The sequence below is a fragment of the Malaclemys terrapin genome, chromosome 1 (assembly GCF_027887155.1).
Source record: "Malaclemys terrapin pileata isolate rMalTer1 chromosome 1, rMalTer1.hap1, whole genome shotgun sequence".
In the NCBI taxonomy this organism is placed as follows: domain Eukaryota; kingdom Metazoa; phylum Chordata; order Testudines; family Emydidae; genus Malaclemys; species Malaclemys terrapin.
Window position 1 is genome coordinate 234,373,418 of NC_071505.1, and position 20,889 is coordinate 234,394,306.

General features: G+C 42.1%; 1 protein-coding gene across 15 annotated transcripts in view; it reads right to left on the minus strand.

Annotated features, from left to right (window-relative positions):
* The window catches only part of INPP4A (inositol polyphosphate-4-phosphatase type I A), a 218,690-nt gene that overhangs the window by 70,844 nt on the left and 126,957 nt on the right, over positions 1-20,889 (minus strand). For 14 of the 15 annotated variants that reach the window (XM_054009414.1, XM_054009398.1, XM_054009379.1 and 11 more), the window contains 9 exons: positions 19,662-19,729; positions 17,320-17,547; positions 15,938-15,982; positions 13,059-13,177; positions 12,827-12,943; positions 9,439-9,518; positions 7,227-7,338; positions 6,020-6,110; positions 5,234-5,381 (listed from right to left, as the gene is read on the minus strand). In XM_054009414.1, coding sequence (XP_053865389.1) covers positions 5,234-5,381; positions 6,020-6,110; positions 7,227-7,338; positions 9,439-9,518; positions 12,827-12,943; positions 13,059-13,177; positions 15,938-15,982; positions 17,320-17,425 — 818 coding nt within the window. In that variant the 5' untranslated portion in view covers positions 17,426-17,547; positions 19,662-19,729. The remainder of the gene's footprint in view (positions 1-5,233; positions 5,382-6,019; positions 6,111-7,226; positions 7,339-9,438; positions 9,519-12,826; positions 12,944-13,058; positions 13,178-15,937; positions 15,983-17,319; positions 17,548-19,661; positions 19,730-20,889) is intronic. The other variant, XM_054009362.1, reaches the window with a different exon arrangement.

Sequence of the window (20,889 nt, forward strand, 5' to 3'; positions counted from 1 at the left end):
ACGGCAATTCGGCGGATGGTCCTTCCCTCCAAGAGGGACTGAGGGACCCGCCGCTGAATTGCCGCCGAAGACCTGGACATGCCGCCCCTTTCCATTGGCCGCCCCAAGCACCTGCTTCCTGCGCTGGTGCCTGGAGCTGGCCCTGGTACTGCAGTAGGCTCATAACCTGTGGATGAGTTAATTAAGTCCTCAAATCCACCATTTACTCTAGTTCAAACCCGCAAGTGACCTGTGCCCCATGCTGCAGAGGAAGGCAAAAGCAAAAAAAAAACCCTAGGGTCTCTGCCACTCTGACCTGGTGAACAGTTCCTTCCTGACCACAAATATGGCAATCAGTTAAACCCTGAACATGTGGGTGAGACACCAGCCAGACATCTGGGAAAGGATTCTCTGTGATAACTCAGAGCCGTCCCACTCTTGTGTCCCATCTTCGGCCATTGAAGATATTTGCTAATAGCAGTCATGGATAGGCCGTTGCCATTGTAGGCAATCTCATCATACCATCCTCTCCAGCAAACTTTTCAAACTCAGTCTTAAAACAAGTTACGTTTTTTACATCATCTACTCCTGTCAGAAAGCTGTTCCAGAACTTCGCTAATCTTCTGGTTAGAAACCATCTAATTTCAAACCTAAACTTATTGCTGGCCAGTTTATATCCATTTGTTCTTGTGCCAACATTAGCTCTTAACTTAAATAATTCCTCTCCCTCCATGATGTTTACGTCTCTGATGTATTTATAGCGAGCAATCATATCTCCCCTCCTCCTTCATTTTGTTAGGCTAAACAAGCCAAGCTCTTTAAGTCTCCTCCCATAAGGTAGGTCCTTTAGTCCTCTGATCATCCTAGTAGCCCCTCTCTGCACCTGTTCCAGTTTGAATTCATCTTTCTTAAACATGGGAGACCAGATTTGCACACAGTATTCCAGATGAGATCTCACCAATGCCTTGTATAATGGTGATAATATTTCCCCCATCTCTAGGGTAATAATCTAGCTCATGCATCCTAGGATTCCAATAGCCTTTTCCATGACTGCATCACGTTGGCATCTCATAGCCATTCTGTGATCAACCAATACACTCAGGTCTTTCTCCACCTCTGTTGCTTCCAACTGATACAACCCCAATTTATAGCAAAAACTCTTGTTGTTAGTCCCTAAGTGCATGACCTTGCACTTTGCATTATTAAATTTTTCAAGATTGTCCAAATCTTTTTGTATGATATACTAGTCCTCCTCTGTATTGGCAATACCTCCCAACTTTGCATCATCCACAATTTTTGTTACTCCCACCTTTTGTGATAAGGTCATTAATGAAAATATTAAATAAAATTGGCTCCCATGACCGATCCTTGAGGTACTCCACTAGTAACCTCCCTCCAGCCTGACAGTTCACCCTTCAGCATGACCCATTGAAGTCTCCCCTTTAACCAGTTCCTTACCCATCTTTCGATTCCTGTATTAATTCCCATCGTCTCCAATTTAACCAACAATTTCTCTTGTGGAACTGTATCAAATACTTTACTGAAATCCAGGTAGATTAAATCTATTGCATTTCCTTTGTCTCATCAGTTATCTTCTCAAAGAAAGAGACCAGGCCTAGCACGATCTACCTTTTATAAAACCATGTAATATTTTATTCCAATTTCTGTTTACCCCTATGTCCTTAGCTACTCTCTCTTTCAAATACTCCCCAAAAAGCCTACAGAAAGTCTGGTCTATAGCAAGTCAAATTCAGGTGTAAAAACTAAAAATGCCAGCAAAAAATTATTGCTCAGTATCAATCAAAAGCCTTAATCCGATGCTAGGCCTCACTAGTAACCCACTAAACTCATTTATATATATATATATATATATATATATATATATATATATATATATATATATATATATATATATATATATATATATATATATATATATATATATATATATGTGCAGATCTTAATATTAAAGATATATGATACAATTACATACAATTGAGGTCAAACTAATGGGTCTGTAGTTTCCTAGATCACTTTTTTCCTCTTTCTTAAATATAGGTACTATAGTTGCAATTCTCCAGTCACAGGCTATGACCCCACAATTTATGGATTCATTAATAGTCTTTGCTCTTGGACTTTCAATTTCACATGCTAGTTCTGTTAACATTATTGGATGGAGATTATCTGGGCCCGTCGATTTGGAACAATTTCGCTGTTTGAGTCTAGGGTGATGGGCTCAGTCCACCTCTGACAGGCTCCATAAGGGAGAATGAGGCCACTCAGGTTCACCTGGGAAGACTTAACTCACTGAGTAAGTGGGAGGCAGTTAATTATGCAGGGAAACACCCAGGCATGATAAAAGGAAGCTACTCCCAGTGGGGAGGGAGGCTAGAAAACAGGCTCCTGGGGAAAGGAACAGTCCCCAGATTACAGAAAGAGAAGGTTCCCAAGGAAAGGGCTTGTTGGGGGGAAACCTGGTGAGGGCGATCATTAGGAAAGGAAATTAAGGAAGAATGCTCTTAGGTAGGAGAGGCTCTGAAAGGGAGAAGCTACGAATGCAAAGTGTCAGCGGAACCTGGCCCCCATAGAAGGACTTCATCAGCAGAAGCCACAGATCAGAGCAGTGACATGCTGTTCTGAGGAAGATCATGATTTGACTTCTGTGGGCACTTTAACCCAAGAGGAGAGACCCTTTCCCAGATAATCACAAGAGCCCTGACTCCAGAAGAGGGTTCCAGGTCAAGAGGGCCTTCGCTGGTAAGGGGTGCGGACATAAGTGAGGTTGATGGACCAAAGTTAACTCAGCCTTCTCTCCCTCCTGCTAGTGATGCTGGAGTGGAGGCCTATCTGTATAATGTTCTCCTTTGTGTTAAATAAATTAGATCCCCACAGAGGCACTGCTCAACACACATAAGCCTCACTGGACTTACTGAAATCCCACTAGCAGAAACTGAGGCAGAATGGTAATGTTTCAACGGTCCACCAGGGGGCACTCTAGGGATCAAGGCCCTCTCCCCAAGCAGAACTCAAGATCACCCAAGTGCATTTTAAGCTGTCATCTTAATGGTAGACAGGAGTGATTATACTGGCATGCCACCTAAAGCTGCATAGTATTTCTCAAGGTTTCAGTACAGAGAGAGTAGAGAGGAAAACCTGGGTAGATCTAACATATCCTGGGAGTACATACTATTAAAGTTTTCAACCCAGATTATAATACAGAAAATAAAATATACATTAAAAATATGCATCACTGTAGGTTTTCATTCTGCAAAAAAATTCAGACAAAAATTCATCTTAAAGAGAATTGTTTATTAATTTAACAATATAGAAGATACTGGATGAAAATAAGAAAGAACTTCCATCTGATATTCTGCATACCTTAATGGAGAGTAAAAATATATCCCAATGCCTTTCATCTAGGGGCCCATTTTTCTAAATTACAGAAAGTCATTTTCACCTCTAAGCAATACAGTTCAGTATTTAAAAGATTGTATTACTGGTATTTGTTATGAAACCAGAATTGGTCAGAACATTCATAGAACTTCATTTACAGAAAGTACCCTTGAGTGGTGAGATTTTCTAGCTAATGATTGAGTGAATTCCACTGACTAAAAACTAATATCAAGGAGTAGCTTGTCCTGTTCATTCTAATTCTCTGCTGTTACATTTAGGGTTACATTTAGGTTCTTTACCATGTCCATCTAAAGGGTCGAAAACAGGAGTTCTCAACCTTTTTCTTTCTGAGGCCCCACCAACATGCTATAAAAACTCCATGGCCCACCAGTGCCACAAATGGTTTTCTGCATATGAAAGCCAGGACTGGCATTAGGGGGTAGCAAGCAGAGCAATTGGCTGGTGCCCCATGCCCGCGAAGCTGCATTGCTCAGGCTTTGGCTTCAGCCCCGGGCGGTGGGGCTCAGGGCCCTGGACTTCAGCCTCATGAGGTTGGGCTCTGGCTTTCTGCCCTGGGCCCCAGCAAGTCTATTGCCGGCCCTACCTGGCAGCCCCCTGATGGGGGCCTTGGACCCCTGGTTAAGAACCACTGATCTAAAGGCCACTGAGCAGAGTCCAAGAGTCTGGGTTCCAGCCTGAGCCTGAACAGCTACACTGCAATTAAACAGCCCCTTAGCCCAAAACCCACAAGGCCCGAGTCAGTGAACACAGGCCAGCTGCAGGTGTCTAACTGCAGTGTAGACATACCCTTAGCCAGCAACATTCTTACTAAAGTCATTTAGCCTGTGGCAGACAGAACATCAGCCAGGATAGATGCATCCCTTTACTCTTTTCATACTACTTTGTGAAATTTTAATATCCTCAACCGTTATAAAAAGAGATAGCTATTAACGTCTCCTGTTACAGGGCACAAAGAATGCTAGCTGCCAACAACACAGTAACTACTTACGGGCCCCACCCACACTCCTTGTGCACCTAAAGACTCGTGGCCAGATACCTGGAAGATGCACTATACAGTGCAACAGTTGGGTAGCCTCCACTGGCAGAGGCCTCCCGGGAACCCCCCCGAGTAGGAGATAACAAGCCCTCCCTCTATCTAGGCATTCATATCCCACTCGTCATTGCAGTATCCAAGTGCCTCAGGTACAGCTGTCCTAGCTGGCACATATGACTTAGGAACACCCACAGACCCATCATATTGTGCAGCCTTTTATCTTTCAATTGGACTAAATAATTCTTGCTGCACCAAAATACTAAAGGTAGTTACGAACACTTATCATTAAAAATTTACCTCAGTATTTAAAGATGCTTTTTATAGAACGGCACATCATCTGAATAACGCAATCTCCACAATACCACTTCTGTTATCACTTTACATTTATCCTGACCACACTAAGTTATTCTGTGGGCTAGACCTTCCTCTACATAGACACAGGTGTAAATCAAGGGTTTAAGTCAATGAGTCAGTCCCTGACCTGTTGTAAAACGTCACAGCTCCATTTGACTTCCACAGAGCTCTGCTGATTTACACCTGCTGAGAATCTGGCCCAACCGAATTAAAGCAGTGTAAGACACTCCAAAGGGAGAGGAGCATCAGGCCTGTGCAAGATACAGTTCATGGCCAATCTAGTGGTGACATGAAGGTACTGACTTTGTTAACAATAAGAGGGCAGCGACCAAGTTGCTGCAGTCACTATTTCTGCTGCAGTCTCTTTGTTGTAACAATTTGTTCTCTGCCAGCTCAGCAAAGGATGCACATCACTGCTGTATTATAAACACATGAAAATTTGTTCACCCTTACCTGGCTGCATCTTCTTCAAGAAGCAGCTTCACAAACTGTCTGGGGATGTTCAGTGACAGTACACTCTCAGCCATCTGCTCCAAAATTCTCAGGTGGTTCCCATCAGTTGTGGGGAAACGATACATCCGACAAATGGCACCACCAAACACTAAAATATTAAAACCACTTTATGTAAATGTGTGGTTTGAGTTCAGCATTTACAAAGTCTCCCCTCAACCATTACATTAAGCTACATTGACTAGATTCAATATTGGCTGCTTGTAAAAATCCAATTTAAGTCATTCACCTATCTAGCTTTTCCAAATGCCATTTTTATAGGAAGGAGCTTTCTACTCACTGTCAAAGAAAAAAACCCAAATCCAAAAGGTATTCAAAATATTTTAAAGGAAAAAAGGAACAATTCATTTTTTTAAAATTCTTCACATATTGAATTTTTTTCTCCTAATACATAAGTCTATAGGAGAGGCCATGGTAGATGAATGTAATGGTAAACAACCTGTAAGATATTTTACTTCATAAAGTATTGTTTGTACTACAAAGTGCTGTAGTGCAGGTGGCAAAATAAATTATTCTTATGGGTCTCAATTCAGCAACCAGTCCCTATTCAACTTCAAACACATGCTTGAGTGCTTTGCTGAACTGGGGCTATGATGGAGGCAAAAAGAGATTAGCTGTCACTGATAATGTAAACATGCTAAATATAGTAAGAACTGTCAATACACACAGAGCAAAGATATTAATCTGATAGTAGGCGCGCTATCAATATCTGCCCAGTTAGCTGCTTACCGGATTTTAGTAACACATCTTTCCGTAACGAAGCATATTTGGATCTGATTCCTAAAGATTCTGTTAAACTTTCATCAACTGGCAGTACAGTCTAAAAGACACAAATAGTAAAGTCTGTACAATGTAAAACCTCAACACCAAGTCAAGCTAAACTGGTGAGACTCAACATAAGGACATGAAGATAATATTCAAAACAGGGAATGTTTAAAATACATATTCCAAACATGTTTATCAGGGATAATCACTATCCTGACTGCAAACAGAAATACTAAAAACATCTAATGATCAGATCTTCAGATAAGGGACCTACTTTTTATTTGTACTGCAAAGCACCTAGCACACTTCTGAGTGCTGTAAAAATTATTGGCCAGATCCTCAGCTGCTGTAAATTAGCATAGCTCTATAGTCTACATCAATTTACTGCCCAGTTGAGGACCTGGCCCAATAAATAATGATGATAATCCACATTCTGAACATACTACAGGTATACAGATTATATGACTTCAGATGTATTCACAATACAGAGTCTGCAGCACTAAACTTGTTCCCTAAGCAGGCAGGCAACTATAAATATCTGCTCTAGAGAACACTGCTTGTTACTGTCAGAAAAGATCCAGATTTCAGATATAGTGTGGTCTGTTCTTTTAAACTATCTGATCGTATTTCTACTTCACAAGCTGTCCTTCTTGAACTTCCATTTTCACTGATAGTTTCTAATAATCTAGTTTAAGCATTTGCTTGGTACTGCCTTCAGATTCACAAATGGACATCAGTGAATTTCTTTTGAAATCAGCTACTTCCCATAGACATGCATCATGCACAGTAGTAGGTAGTGGTTTTTGTGTTGTTGGGTTTTTTTTAAGGGCATGCAGCAATACAAGCCAGTGTAATTAAGGGAAGATAGAATAAGAGCCCTGTCTATTACCACAGACAAGTTTCCATCCCACCATCCTCAAGAACTCTCAGCATTACAAAAAACTGTATATCACAGGCTGTGCCCCAAGTATTTCAACACTGAACTGTTTGTTACAGATTAACCAGCTAATATTTGTACAGTACATTGAAAATATAAAGGACTATAAGTACTAAGTAGAATTAGTAAGTGATTGGGTAGAGGGGGAGGCAATTTGCAGACTATAACATTATCTATAACATTGTCTTCAGTAATCCTGTATCTACCTGAGGCTGATATAATGTTCACACTCACCCTCCCATTAATGGTGTCAGGAGACCTTGTTACAGGAGGCTTTTGGTCCGTTTTTTCTTCCATTTGCCATCCTATAACTGTGATGTTACCTACACGATCACTTTCAGCAGACCTGCAACAAACAAGTTATTTTTTTTGAGAGGGATCTGTTTGTCAATAGGAGACCAATTATTACTACACACAATATACTGATCTGTGAATTTAATGAACATTTAAAATTAGGAAGCTTATAACATGGAGATACAAGTAAACCGATTTTACATGCCAGATATTAAATGACACCAATAGGAAGACATTCATCTCATTCTGTAAAGATTGGTCTGCTAGCTGTATATGATCTTATATACTGTATCATATGTGGTGCTAAATGGGAGAGAGTTAAGGGGACAGCAGCATCCTTAACAAGGAATAGTCTTCATTTTGTCAGTTTTAGATTCTTAATGATATTTTAAAGTTATTGTTTGCATTTAACAATGTGTAATGGTGATTCAAACAAATAGCTGTTACAAACAGTGCTGGAGAGTAAATGAAAAAAGCACACAAGAGACTGCAAGAACAGATCTAGACACACATACAGCACGGCACGTGTGGAATCAAGTTTTGAAAAGCAAAAGATTGAGCAGATGTTGCTCTGCATTCTAGTTACATTTGTGAAGAGCAATGTGATAAGGGGAAGAGAGTTTCACACCCACCCACCCCCTCCCAATCAATCATACTGCACTTGATATCAAAAAATATTTTATAATAGTTTCGTTTCCTACTCAATAATGAGAGAAGAACACCTAATCGATTGATTACTCATGATACAGGCCACGTAGAATGCTAGAAAGTCTGCCACCAGCTTCCCCTGCCCCAAACCATCTCTTCTCCATAGCTGTGGATAAATAGCCTATTTTGTTACAGTCTGTCTCTTTTCTGACTCCGCTCATTACTACACGCCCCAGCACATCCTCTGTTGCCAAATCCAGTCAATTTTTCCTTTATAACATATCGGGGGGGGGGGGGGGGGGGAATCAGTCCTCCCCCTTTTGTCTCTACCATCAAAAGCCTTGGTCATCTCTTACCTTCACTAATACAACCTCCTCTATGCTTCTCCCACCAATTCCTTCAGGGAATTCAATATGCTGTTGCTGCAATCATCTTCCTCTCCAGTCTCTCTGACCATGCTAATCCCCTACAAAGATCCCTTCACTGATTTCCCTTCACCTTTCACATCACGTTCAAGATTCTCACCAATGCCTCTCTAGCATTGCCACCAACAGTTACACGTTTGAGCTCAGTTCCTCCTAATCTCTTCCTGCTCCCCTCACTCTGCACAAGCTTCCTAACTTCTCCCACGCTTGATTTCATACCTCCAAGCTGACCCCTAAGGGTGGGACTGTATCCCTGTTCTTTGGCACCAAGTTACCATCCCCACAAGACACTCTCCTCCCCTGAAGCTTTTCAACATTAATCCACCCAGTAAATTATTTTTTAAATAATATTGAAGATATCTGCTCTGTTTTGAGACTGGTTCTTCCTATAGCTAGAGTGTTTAAGGACAAACACACTAAAGTCTGTGAGATGCTCAGATGCTACAGAAATGGAGACCATATAAACACCTTACATAGATAAGTAGAGAGACATGGTGGGTGAGGGAATATCTTTTATTGGACCAATTTCTGTTGGTGAGAAAGACACACTTTCAAGCTTACACAGAGCTCAGTAGCTAAGATATCCAATGTAAATAAGAAAAGCTTCTGGTTTTCCAGGGTCTCCTCTGTCTGTTTCACTCACTCTCACACGCCTTATATATCAGTATAGTTAAGAGTAGCCAGTTTTGCCAGTGTGTGTGTACTGTGTGCTGTACACACACCCCCCCTTCATGCCAAGGCAATTTGATGAAATACACAAAGAGAAAAGAAATTGTACTTGTGGGTACACTTTCAACTTGCAGAATTAAAGACAACTCCCAACAAACAATTACAGCGTTCTCATTCCTTGTTCCCTGCATGCTTTGCCACCAAAAGTCTATCCCAATATTTGAAAAGGTTCCTATGTTCTACATGTTTTAAACGTCACCCAATAACTGATTTTCATTAGTAGAGCCCTTGAACTTTGAACGCTTATTTAAAATTAAAAATCAAAAACAATTTTCACAACATGCTCCCAGCCCTACTAATCACAGTGTTAGGAATGTTAGTTTCTGATGGACTGAAACTGCATTACAAACCTTAGTGTTAAATGCAATCTATGGTTCTTCTCCTGAAGTAATTCCTTTACAGTGAACATTCCAGAACCCAATAAATACATCTGAAAAGAGGAACATTGTTAGTGTAGAAATTTCAATTCATAAAGCACCTGTCCATAAGCACAAGTTGTGTACAATGATTAAACACTAAAATTATAAATAAATATTTAAGAACAAAATACTATTACGAACAACAAATATAAATAAACTACCCAACCAGGCCCAGAAAGCACAACAACCCCCCCCCCCCACTACCTTGGGGATTTTTCCCTTGAGGAAAATAAGACCTTTGCTTTCGCTGGGCTTGAGGGAAAGGACTCTCCCAACACATACAAGCCAATCCAAAGGGCATGGAAATGGTGCAGTCTTGCATGGATAGCAATGGGGGTGACCGTCACTCTCTATATTAATGGGTCCAAGAACAAGCTCAGTATTTCCTTCTAGGCAAGGATAATGAAGGTCCTGATTGTGCCCTCTACTCTAAAGGCTTATGGGCAAAAGAGAGGATTGGGTAGGACTCAGAATGACCAGGGAAACGTATCATCCTCCTATTGACTCCCAAGGACTCTACAACCTCAGACTGTGTCATCTATTCTGCACAGCCTCCCCACTGAGATTCTGAGACAGCCCCAGATGGGGGGAGTCATGGGAGACTCTGATGGAGCCACAGTGCCAGGGAGTCATGGGAGAACAGGCAATGGGGCCAGAGCCAGTGCAGACAGAGACAGATTAAGATTTAGTGAGGCCCTGGTCACAAAGAACATTTGGGTCCCCTACACCACAGGGACTCGGGGCACCAGAACTGTGAGGACCAGGAGGCCATGACCCACCCACTTTTTAACATAGGCATAGTAGCTTCAGGTAGGTGCAGAGCAGCAGCAGCAGGGGCTGCATTTCGCGGCGTGGGAGCTGATCACCTTCCCAGTGGGGGGGGGAGGGGGCTCAGATGGGCCTTAATATCCCCTTGCCACGAGGCTAGGCTTGCCAACTTTTTAATCGAGGAAAACCGAATACCCTTGCCCTGCCCCACCTCTGCCTTGCCCCTTCTCCGAGCACCCACCCTCGCTCACTCCACTCCCCCTCCCTCTGTGGCTCGCTCTACCCCACCCTCACTCACTTTCACCGAGCTGGGGGAGGGAACTGGGGTGTGGGAAAGGGTGAAGGCTCTGGGGTGAGGCCAGAATAAGGCATTTGGGGTGTGGGAGGGGGCTCCAGGCTGGGGTAAGGGGCTGGGGTGCAGGAGGGAGTATGGGCTCTGGCTGGGGGTGCGGTCTCTGGGGTGGAGCCAGAAATGAGGGGTTCAGGGTGCAGGAGGGGGCTCTGGGCTGGGGCAGGGTGTTGGAGTGCAGGAAGGGCTGAGGGCTCTGGGGTGGGGCCGGGGATGAGGGGTTTGAGGTGCAGGAAGGGGTTCCGACCTGGGGCAGGGGCCTGGCGTGTGGGAGTGGGTACGGGCTGTGGGCTCTGGGAGGGAGTTAAGATGCAGGAGGGGGTTCCAACCCGGGGCTGGGGGTTGAGGTGCAGAAGAGGGATCGGGGTGCAGACTCTGGGAAGTAGTTTGGATGCAGGAGGGGGCTCAGGGCTGGATCAGGGGGTTGGGATGTGGGAGGGGGTTGGGGTGCGGGCTCCAGCTGGGTGGCGCTGACCTCAGGCAGCTCCCGGAAGTGGCGACACGTCTAGCTCCTAGGCAGAGGGACCAGGGGCTCTGCACACTGCCCGTGTCTGCAGGTGCCACTCCCGCAGCTCCCTTTGGCCATGGTTCCTGGCCTCCCTGGCCACCCCTGTGCCTAGGAGCTGCAGGGACATGGCGGTCACTTCCAGGAGCGACGCAAGGCAGGGAGCCTGCCATAGCCCCGCTGCACCAGCAACTGGACTTTTAGCAGCCCAGTCGGCACCTGGTCAGCTTCCCAGGGATCCCAGGCCACTGTGGGGAGCCCCAGACCCCCCCATCTGCCCCGGGCAGCATGCCCAGGGGTACGGAGACATGGGCTGGGGGCTGCTCTCGGGCATCCTGGCCCTCTGCCCAGGGCAGTTGAAGGGTCCGGGGCTTCCCACAGCAGCTGAGGTTCCTTGGGCGGCTCTTACCATGACGTGGCTCTGGCTTTTGGCCTACCCAGTGGGCGGGAACTCTGGGGGGAGAAGAAGAGCAGGGGGTGGGCCACAGGTCTGGTGCCAGTGGCCTCCCATTTCTACAGTTTCCAGCGCTCCTGAGGGGGCCCTGAATTGGTCAGGGCCTCTCACTTTGGCCACCTGTAGAGTGAAGGAGACGTCTGAATCTATGGGTTTTTCTGTGGGGAAGCAAACCCCACCCTCTCAATGGGGCAACCCCGGGGTGGGGAGAATTTCAGTGATTCCCTTCTCCAGAACTTTCTCTTGCTCATTTTTCTCCAGAAGAGGATGAGCTGGGTCGAAGTTATTGGTTTTTCTTGGACTTTGGTTTGTTGGTGGGTAATACACATGTCAGAGGGTGAGTATCAATCATAACATTCACTTCAGGCTGTCCTTTACTGAGGTGACGTTAGAACAGAGAATGAGTCTAATGCCTCAGGCATATAAATTCAAGGGCTGATGCAGAGTATCCATATGTCAGAAAGCAGATTGCACGGTTGCTTTTCTGAATGCATCTTCTGGCATTTTTGCTTCAGAAACAACCTTCTATTTTTCAATTCAGGAATTTTTTAAAAGCAAGACAGAGGTGTCAGAAGGTTGCAGGGATTTTGATGTGGTGGAAATCCATATGCTGCTAAGCAATGATAACGTGGCAGTGCTAAGTGTTTTTGAAACAGAGGGTGCACAACATTCATACTGAAATTAAAAACTACTCAAAAATCATGGAGTTCCCCCCTCCCGCGGTTTTCATCAAGAACTTGAAAGTGGGCTCATTTTTGAGAAACATTTTGCTAAGATAGGGCCCAATTTTTGAGGGAAAATGGCTTTGCATGCAGATTCTTAGGTTTTTCACTTGTTTTCAATGAACAATTGTAAAGAAAAAAATTACTATGAAGCAAAATTTGGGGTTTGTGGAATTACGCACAGCCAAACTGCAAACATTTTCACATAAAAACCCTCAAAACACTTTTTTTTTTTTTAATTTCACACAACTCTAATTTGAGGCCAACAGAGATTTTATCATTCTAATTTAGAACAGAGTACCATAAAGGAATAGAACACAAAGATGGCACCTTTCACTTTAAATGTGTAGGACATATTTTAGCCTTTAAATGTGTAGGACACACCAAATTAAGAGCTTTGCAGGGGGCCCTAATGTAAGAACAGGTTTCATCATACATGAGGTGAAAATCCAGAGCTTTGGTTTAATTTAGAGCAACAGAAATGACAGAAGGATTATGAAGGAACATGCAAGTGCACTTACTGTTCCCTGAGATCTATCTTTGACGTCGTACACAGAAAGTTTGATTTGCGTCATTTGATTGATAAGAGAGTCTTGAAAAAAGGCAATACTGCTTAGAAAGATAGGATTATTTGTTCCCTACAATCATAAACAAAAAAGAGATAATATTAATGCAGTGTGATATATGTTGAAAAAAATGTTCCTTATATGAGCTTCAACCTTAAATCAAGAGCAATAATACACCACTACTTACCTCAATAATCTCTGTCTGTGCATGCTTTGTCCAGAATGCCTGAGGAGGTGTAGTGACACTTACTGCGACAAAAGTATTTGGTTTTCGATCTAGCGATGGTGTGAGCAACTCACTGCAAACTTTAGAGGTTTAAGAACATAATTTTTAGAGTCATGGTCTTTCTGACATTGTCCAAAATTCTACAGTTCTCATAAACATGTATAATACAAAGAGTGGGCAAGCGATGAAGGGCCAAATTTTCAGTATGCTTCTATTTTGTGCATAGGTAGAATACTCACGTTTGTCCTTGCAAACAACAATTGCACACAGAGATCGGGTAGTCAGATTTGCAATTACCCACTATGCATATGCAAATGTGGGTATTTTTTACACACAAAAACAATATAACATGCACAAAACTGGAACATACTGTGGGTCCCAGCTGCAATTTAAAATTACTCTCTCCCAGAAGAACCATTGTGGGAGGTTGGTGGTGCAAACATCACCCTTCCCTGCCCTTCCCCTGAGGGACAACTGTTCATAATAGCGCAAGGGGGTATTTCTCCAGTGGAAAGCTCATGGGCCTGGTGTGCATGAAATAAGCCTGCAGTCTGCTGAACTCTTTGCTCAATAGTATCTTCTCAAGGATATCATTGGGAGTGCTTGAATACCAACCAAGTGTCTGCACTGTAAACAGAAGTAGATGGTCCATCAAAACAAGAGGGCACTTTATTTCCGCTAAAAAAATTATTGTCCTTTCATTATTTTAACTACTGTTGAGGGGAACATGGAAGAGGAATCTCCTTCCAAAAAAATTGTATGTGATTGCCTTCCATACAAAGAGCTAAACAGAACTTTGGTATTACGGCTGAAAATCCATGTTATCTCCAGTTGGAATGCCATCTTTATGCCTAGAGACACAAAGTGATGAGGTAATATCTTTTTCTGTACCAACTTCTATTGGTGAGAGAGACAAGCTTTCAAGCTTACACAGTGCTCTTCTTCAGGATCTGAAGAAGAGCACTGTGTGAGCTCAAAAGCTTGTCTCTCTCACACCAACAGAAGCTGGTCCACGAAGAGATATTATCTCACTCACCTTGTCTCTCTAATATCTTGGGACCAACACAGCTACAAAAACACTGCATGTATCATTATACCTAGATCTTCCCCCACTATGGTCCAAGTTATGACTGAAGCTTGGTGGACTAGATGTATAGCATTAACTCTAAAATTTGTCTGTGCTAGGCAAAATCTTGATGTAACCTAAATAGTACAGTAACTCCCCACTTAACATCTTCTCGCTTAATGTTGTTTCGATCTTACATCCCTGCTCAATTACAGATCATGCTCCATTTAAAGTTGTGCAATGCTTCACTATAACATCATTTTGCTGCCTGCTTTATCCACAGCTGGCAGCCCCCTATCAGCTTCCCTATGCACACACACCCCAGCACCTCCTGCCCACCGGCAGACCCCATGGATCAGCGCCTTCCCCCTCCTCCCGCCCGTGGCAATCAGCTGGCTTGCGGTGTTCAGGAGGCAGAGAAGGGAGGAGGAGCCTGCATGCCGTGGCCTCGCTCCTCCCCCCCTCCCCCCTGAACACCGCAAGCCAACTGATTGCAGTGGGCAGGAGGCAGGGGAGGGAGAGGGGAGGAGTGAGGACCCGGCATGCAGAGTAAAGGGAGAAGCGGGGGGGTGGGGGGAGAAGATGTGGATTAAGGCTGGGGGCTTGGGGGTAGGGGTGGCGTGGGCAGGCCAAGGGTTGAGCCCCCTGCCCCTGCTGCTTGCAGAGTAGGGGAAGCTGCCGCTGCTGCTGCACACCGTGCTTCTCCTAGCCTACAGCACCTTCAGTCTCCTTGCCTGCCTCATTGTCTCCAGTGCCAGTGGGCTGTGCCTGTGTGGGGTAAAGCGGGGGCACCTCCCAACTATAGTACTGTACTGTACTATATGGCAAAAAAGAAAAATTTCCCTGGAACCTAACCCCCACCCATTTACATTCATTCTTATGGGGAAATTGGATTTGCTTAACATCATTTCACTTAAAGTTGTATTTTTCAAGAACAAAACTACAATGTTAAGTGAGGAGTTACTGTATTGCAGTGCTGAATACTTTTTTATTTTCTTTGCTCATCTGGCAGATAGTAGCTGAAACCATAAAAAAATAAGTAATTCAAATTCTGATTAATGACAACGCAGGATTCAGATCCAGTATTAAACATACCTATTACTGGTTTCCAATGTTCATTTAAAGACCACTGTCAGATCATAAAGCTTTCAAACTTTTGTAAATCAGTTACTCAGCCAGGAATGTGCTCCACAAATGGAACTTTTGAATTTTCATTGGGAAGCTGCGTTTCTTCTAGTTTCCAGCCAGGTTAACTGATGCACAAAGAGGTCAAAATGACTTGCCTAAAGTCATTCAACCAGCCACATTTTTAACCATGTTAGAAATCAGGACACTTCTGGGACCCATATTAATCGAGTGACTATGGGAAAGGATGTATAATTGGCAGTGGATAACCACTGGAAAACATTCTAGCCTAAAATATTCCTCATCCATTTATGCAGGTGTGCAATTTTCTTAAAGATTCATAGTGCAAACAAATTGAGACTGAAGCGACAATCTCAATCTCAAACTCATTAAATCTAAAAGTACAGAAGAAGTTTTAATCTATAGACTTTCAAAAGTATAGCATAGTTGGTTCACTACAGCCTACCATGCTATCTGTCAAGACCCTTTTACAGAAAGCAGGGAAAGCTCCATACAAATGCAAGTGCATATCCCTCTCAACACTTATTTATATGGTAGCCCTGTCCATATCAACAATGGTAAAAAAATATTCAACAGCAGATCCCAGGAAAACCAGAAATGGTTTTAAAGAGTCATAAAAACTACCAACCTAAGCTGAATTCTAAAATTGGCTCATCTGGATCCTGGATGTTTCCTGTAGAGCAGAAAAATTAGTAAAAGATTAACTCTCCATTGTTCTCATGCAATTCTTGAATTTAAGTTACAGTTAGAGAGGGGAAACATTTTAGGGAAGAAGTTAAATCTACAGAACGTTTTATGTGACTTCTTTTTAATTCAATGAATCTTGAAAAACTATTTAAAAATATTTACATGTTTCATCTTCAAGACCTACAAAGCCATTGGATTAAAAAAATTTAAGGCAATGGTTATGGGATTTTTTAAGTGCCTACGTGATTTAGGAGCCTAAGTCCCATTTTCAAAAGCAACAAATACTTAGAGTCCTAAATCTCATTGAAAGGCACCTAAATCAATGCGATTAAGCCTTGTCTATACTAGAAAGTGGAACCATTTTAAAGATACAGACACAGGCTACATCTACACTACAGGGGGGGGGTCGATTTAAGATACGCAAATTCAGCTACGTGAATAGCGTAGCTGAATTCGACGTATCGCAGCCGACTTACCCCGCTGTTGGGACGGCGGCAAAATCGACCTCTGCGGCTTCCTGTTGACGGCGCTTACTCCCACCTCCGCTGGTGGAGTAAGAGCGTCGATTCGGGGATCGATTGTCGCGTCCTGACGGGACACGATAAATCGATCCCCGAGAAGTCGATTTCTACCCGCCGATTCAGGCGGGTAGTGTAGACCTAGCGTCAGTTAAAATGGTATAACTCCCCTAGGGTGGAAGCAGTTACACAGGTATGAATGTGCTTATACCAGTATAACTATCCCCTTACAGAAACAGGAATCAGCTATACCACTATAAGGCATCTTTATAATTGTTAACTGCATCCACACTAGGGCTTGTACCAATATAATCATATCAGTTAAAAAATATTACATCCCTAACCAACATAGTTATATTGGGATCACATTCAAGTGTCATCCAGGCCTTAAGTCACTTAGATGCTTTTGAGGATTTTACCCAATGCCTAAAGTGGGGGTTACCCAGACAGTTCACACAGACGTATGCACACTTCCTCTCTTCCTCCCATCCTCGCCATCTCTGACCCTTGTTCTGAAGCTTTGTTTTCCTTTGGCTTGTCCAATGATCATGGAAGATCTAACCTAATCTAGCCTTTTCCTCCCCATCACCACTTCAAGTTCCTTGCCTAGAAAATAGGGCAAAATTAGTTTTTAAAAGGTAGCCTATTGGTATTTGAATTTCAGGATAATCCCTCCATCGCATGCACTGAGGATAAACAAGAATGTTTAAAACTTCCAAAAAACAACAAAAATATTTGAAAAAAATAATAATGTAAGTATGTTTGAAAGGAACAAGTGGGCACCAGGTGATGCAAAAGTGTTTACCTGCCAGAGACAGACCTAGCATGTCAGAGGCAATGTCAATAGTGGAGGCCCGTTGCACAGTGCGGGATTTTGCACCATGGCGGGGGCTGTGTTCTCTTGCTGTCATTTTGTCATGAAGAACACGCCTTTTCTTGCTGCTAGATGTTAGTGATTTGTCTTGCCGAAGTATCAGAGTGCAGCAGATTGTCTCCAGTCGCTACTCCTCCAATATCACCATGCTAAGCATAACTAAAACAAAATTAAAATGACCATTGTCAACTCACTGTAACAGTGGCAAATCTATAGATTTAAAATTACCTTAAGTAAGCTTAGAAAGCTAAATGCTGATAAAATGCAAGATAACGATTCACATGATTCATGCTTCTGTAGGACTTTTAATGAAAACGGTCTAAATACAGTACAACTTGCAAAAAAGGCTTTTCTGTCAGAGATAAGGGTTGAGAGATACCTATTAGACAAAGGGAAGAGAGCAGCTGCTGTGTTAAGTGATTTACTGTACATCTTTAATGCTGTTTGGTGGTTCTCATAACCCCAGGGTATTGAGAGTAAATTTGTCAGATGGGGCCTCTTTCTGTAGAAATAGGACAATAGATAAGGTCAGAGGGAGAACGGCCCGCAGAATATAAATAGAAGACAAGAAATGCTGTGGTTAGCAGTCAACAAACTCTTCCATATTAGAATCCACCACCACTAAAAAAGGTATAACCTAAAAATATGACAGAGCAGGGATATTTTACATTGCAGCATTGTACCCTGTTTGTAAGATTAATAAACCTCATTACCATCAGGCAAGTTATTAACAATATTAATAATCATTACATTTTTATAGCAACTCACATTCCAACTGCAGACAATTTTAAAATTGAAGAGGAAAGATTTTCATGCACAATTAAGCTGTCGAACTCCTTGCAACATGATATAAAATAGTCCATAATATATGAAAATAATGCCAACATTCACAGTGCACATTTGACAAGATAAATACAAGGGATCTAAGATTTTCTTCCCCAAATGGTGCCAGAAAGAAAGAGATGTGGGCCAGTACAGGAAAGGAGAGAAAAGTATGATTTAAGGCATGCTAAATTTGATTAGGATGATTAATTTGAAGGTTTCCTTCCTCCCTCAGCTACATTAACACTTCAGTTATGAAACTTTTGTATCTATTCATAACATTGTTGTGGCAACTCTTTCCATCTAAGAAAAACAAGAAGAAAAATACAACAAATGGAAATGTAGTGACTGTGACCACACATGCATCATTCTTGCTTCTAATGCCTCTAGAACACTTCACTCTATCATGAAACCTTTCAACCACTCTGAACATCAGAGCAATTTTTTTTCCTTACAGGGTTATGAGACAAATAATAAGGTCAATATTTGTGAGCACAGAAGTAACTAGATTTTAAAACAGGAAACTCACTTTGGGGTGAGTGGAGAGAAGGGATTATTGACTATCTGCTCCCAAAACCAGCAGATGGGCCACTGTATAATTCAATTCAGAATGAATAGTATTCCTTGCACACAAGAATTTATGCATCAACTGAAAGTGCCTATAAATCAATGGAGTGATGTAAATCAATTCAAAGTGAAAAAAGGAGAACTGATTAAATAGGAAAACCAAAAGATGAGAGACTTGCATACTTCATCCCCAAAAGCGTTAGCATGCATCATAAGTAACTATACTCTTAGCATAGCATGTCAGTCAGCAATTGAAGGAGATAGTTTTCCAGTTCTTCTAATTCATATGATGGTTAGTAAAGAGGCAGTCCTCCCAGAAAAGTATTTAATTTCACAAGATTTGCTCAAGTAGGAGATCTGTCATAACTCTCCGGCAGCTTCCAAATCCTCACACTCCCCCTAATTTGTTTTCCTTTGAGTATTAGATTTTAGCTGACTGCTTCTGTATATAAAACGATCTCTAACTGGTGACTAACTCTATTAACTTCAGTGTTCTAATGGAATGTAACATTGTCAGAAGAGATATATGGAGGGATCGGGGCACTGTGCCATAAAAGAACAAATCATACAAATATTATTTATCCACAAAATTAAAGTATGTTCTTATGACAGTAGGTCAAGAAGCAGCTTGGGTAAGTAAGGGAGACTGCCATTTCTCCAGCCAAAACCTCTGCAACTGTTGGTGCCCTTAAAAGGGATCAATAGTCAAAATTGAAAGAAGACAAATTATCTTAGTTTTCAAGCTGAAGAACTCCTATTTAAAATACCAAATATGACCGTTTTCAGAAACCTTACAGATCCTTGATTATTCATCTAAGATACAAATTAAACAATTTTAAATTCCACTTGGTGATACATTTTTATTTCATGCTGAGCATACTCACTGAGGGCTATTTTCCTCTTGTGAGACAGTGTGGTTTTGCATTTCTTCAAATCAGAGTTAAGGTCACATCTAAAAATAAACACAGTAGTATTTATAAATGTATGCACTTACAGTTTTATGAAGACTTACACCATTTCAAAGTGGTATTTTATCAAATAATTGCATTTGTACTCCTAATTGTATCCCATTTCCTTATTATTAGAGAGCTGCATCTGTGCTTCCTAGTTGTGACATAGTTTTGCTGTGTGATAAGCTTGGCAACAGATTTTGCAAAAGCATGTAAGTTTGACAGACAGCTTACCTCCACACAAAATTAGCAAGGGCAACAGCCAATCATAACAGAAACAAAGAGTAACAAACTAACACTAAGGGGGACTGATTTCAAGTCAGCATTTGGTGAGTAGATAAGACAACAGGAAGAAAAATATGCTAAAATGTTTGCACAAAAGTCTAGTACTATAAAAAGCTGTAAGTATATAACTGGCAGAATATAAGTAGTGGGTTTTTATTTTTTATCTAGTACTCTTGCTTTTCTATAGCTAAGTCTGGACTCAAACCCACAACTTCTACAATATTTTGTAATGGTTGGCAACAAGCATCGCGAAAAGAAAGAGAAAAGAAGTTATTTATAAATACATCATGGGATAACTGGAGGTTTGTATTTGTTAGTAGTTCAGTTTCTACAAAGTAAATATAAGGCCCTAAAAAGCAGAAGATAGAACTAAATAACTTTAAACTCAAAGGAATATGAAAATCCCACCATACTTAAACATCTTGCGAAGGGCACACTATGATGAAAGTGGCCTGGGAGAACCTCACTCTCAATTTTTTGCTTTTACTATTGTCCAAGCAGGCCATGTTTATGCTACAAATTGTGACTGACGCAAACTGTGGTTACGTCAGCATACAGCTGCTGAAGTGTGTATAATTGCTCGGAGGTGTGCATATTTGGCTGTGCGCCACAGGTAACCCCAGTGTGCCAAGCGCAGCTGTCTGGCAAAATGCCTTTTGGAAATTTTTGCAATATGGGATACAAATGACTTACCTAAGGACCTCTGGGAGCTAGGGGTCAAGTTCCCAGCATGCAACTTTCTCCATCTCATCATCCCATCCACATCCCATAATTTTTGCACCTTTTTTAAAAAAAAACCACAAACCCACATGGCACTTTTTGGTCTCTGTCATCTCTGACAGAAGCATAGAGCTTTGCACTATTCTCATGAACATTC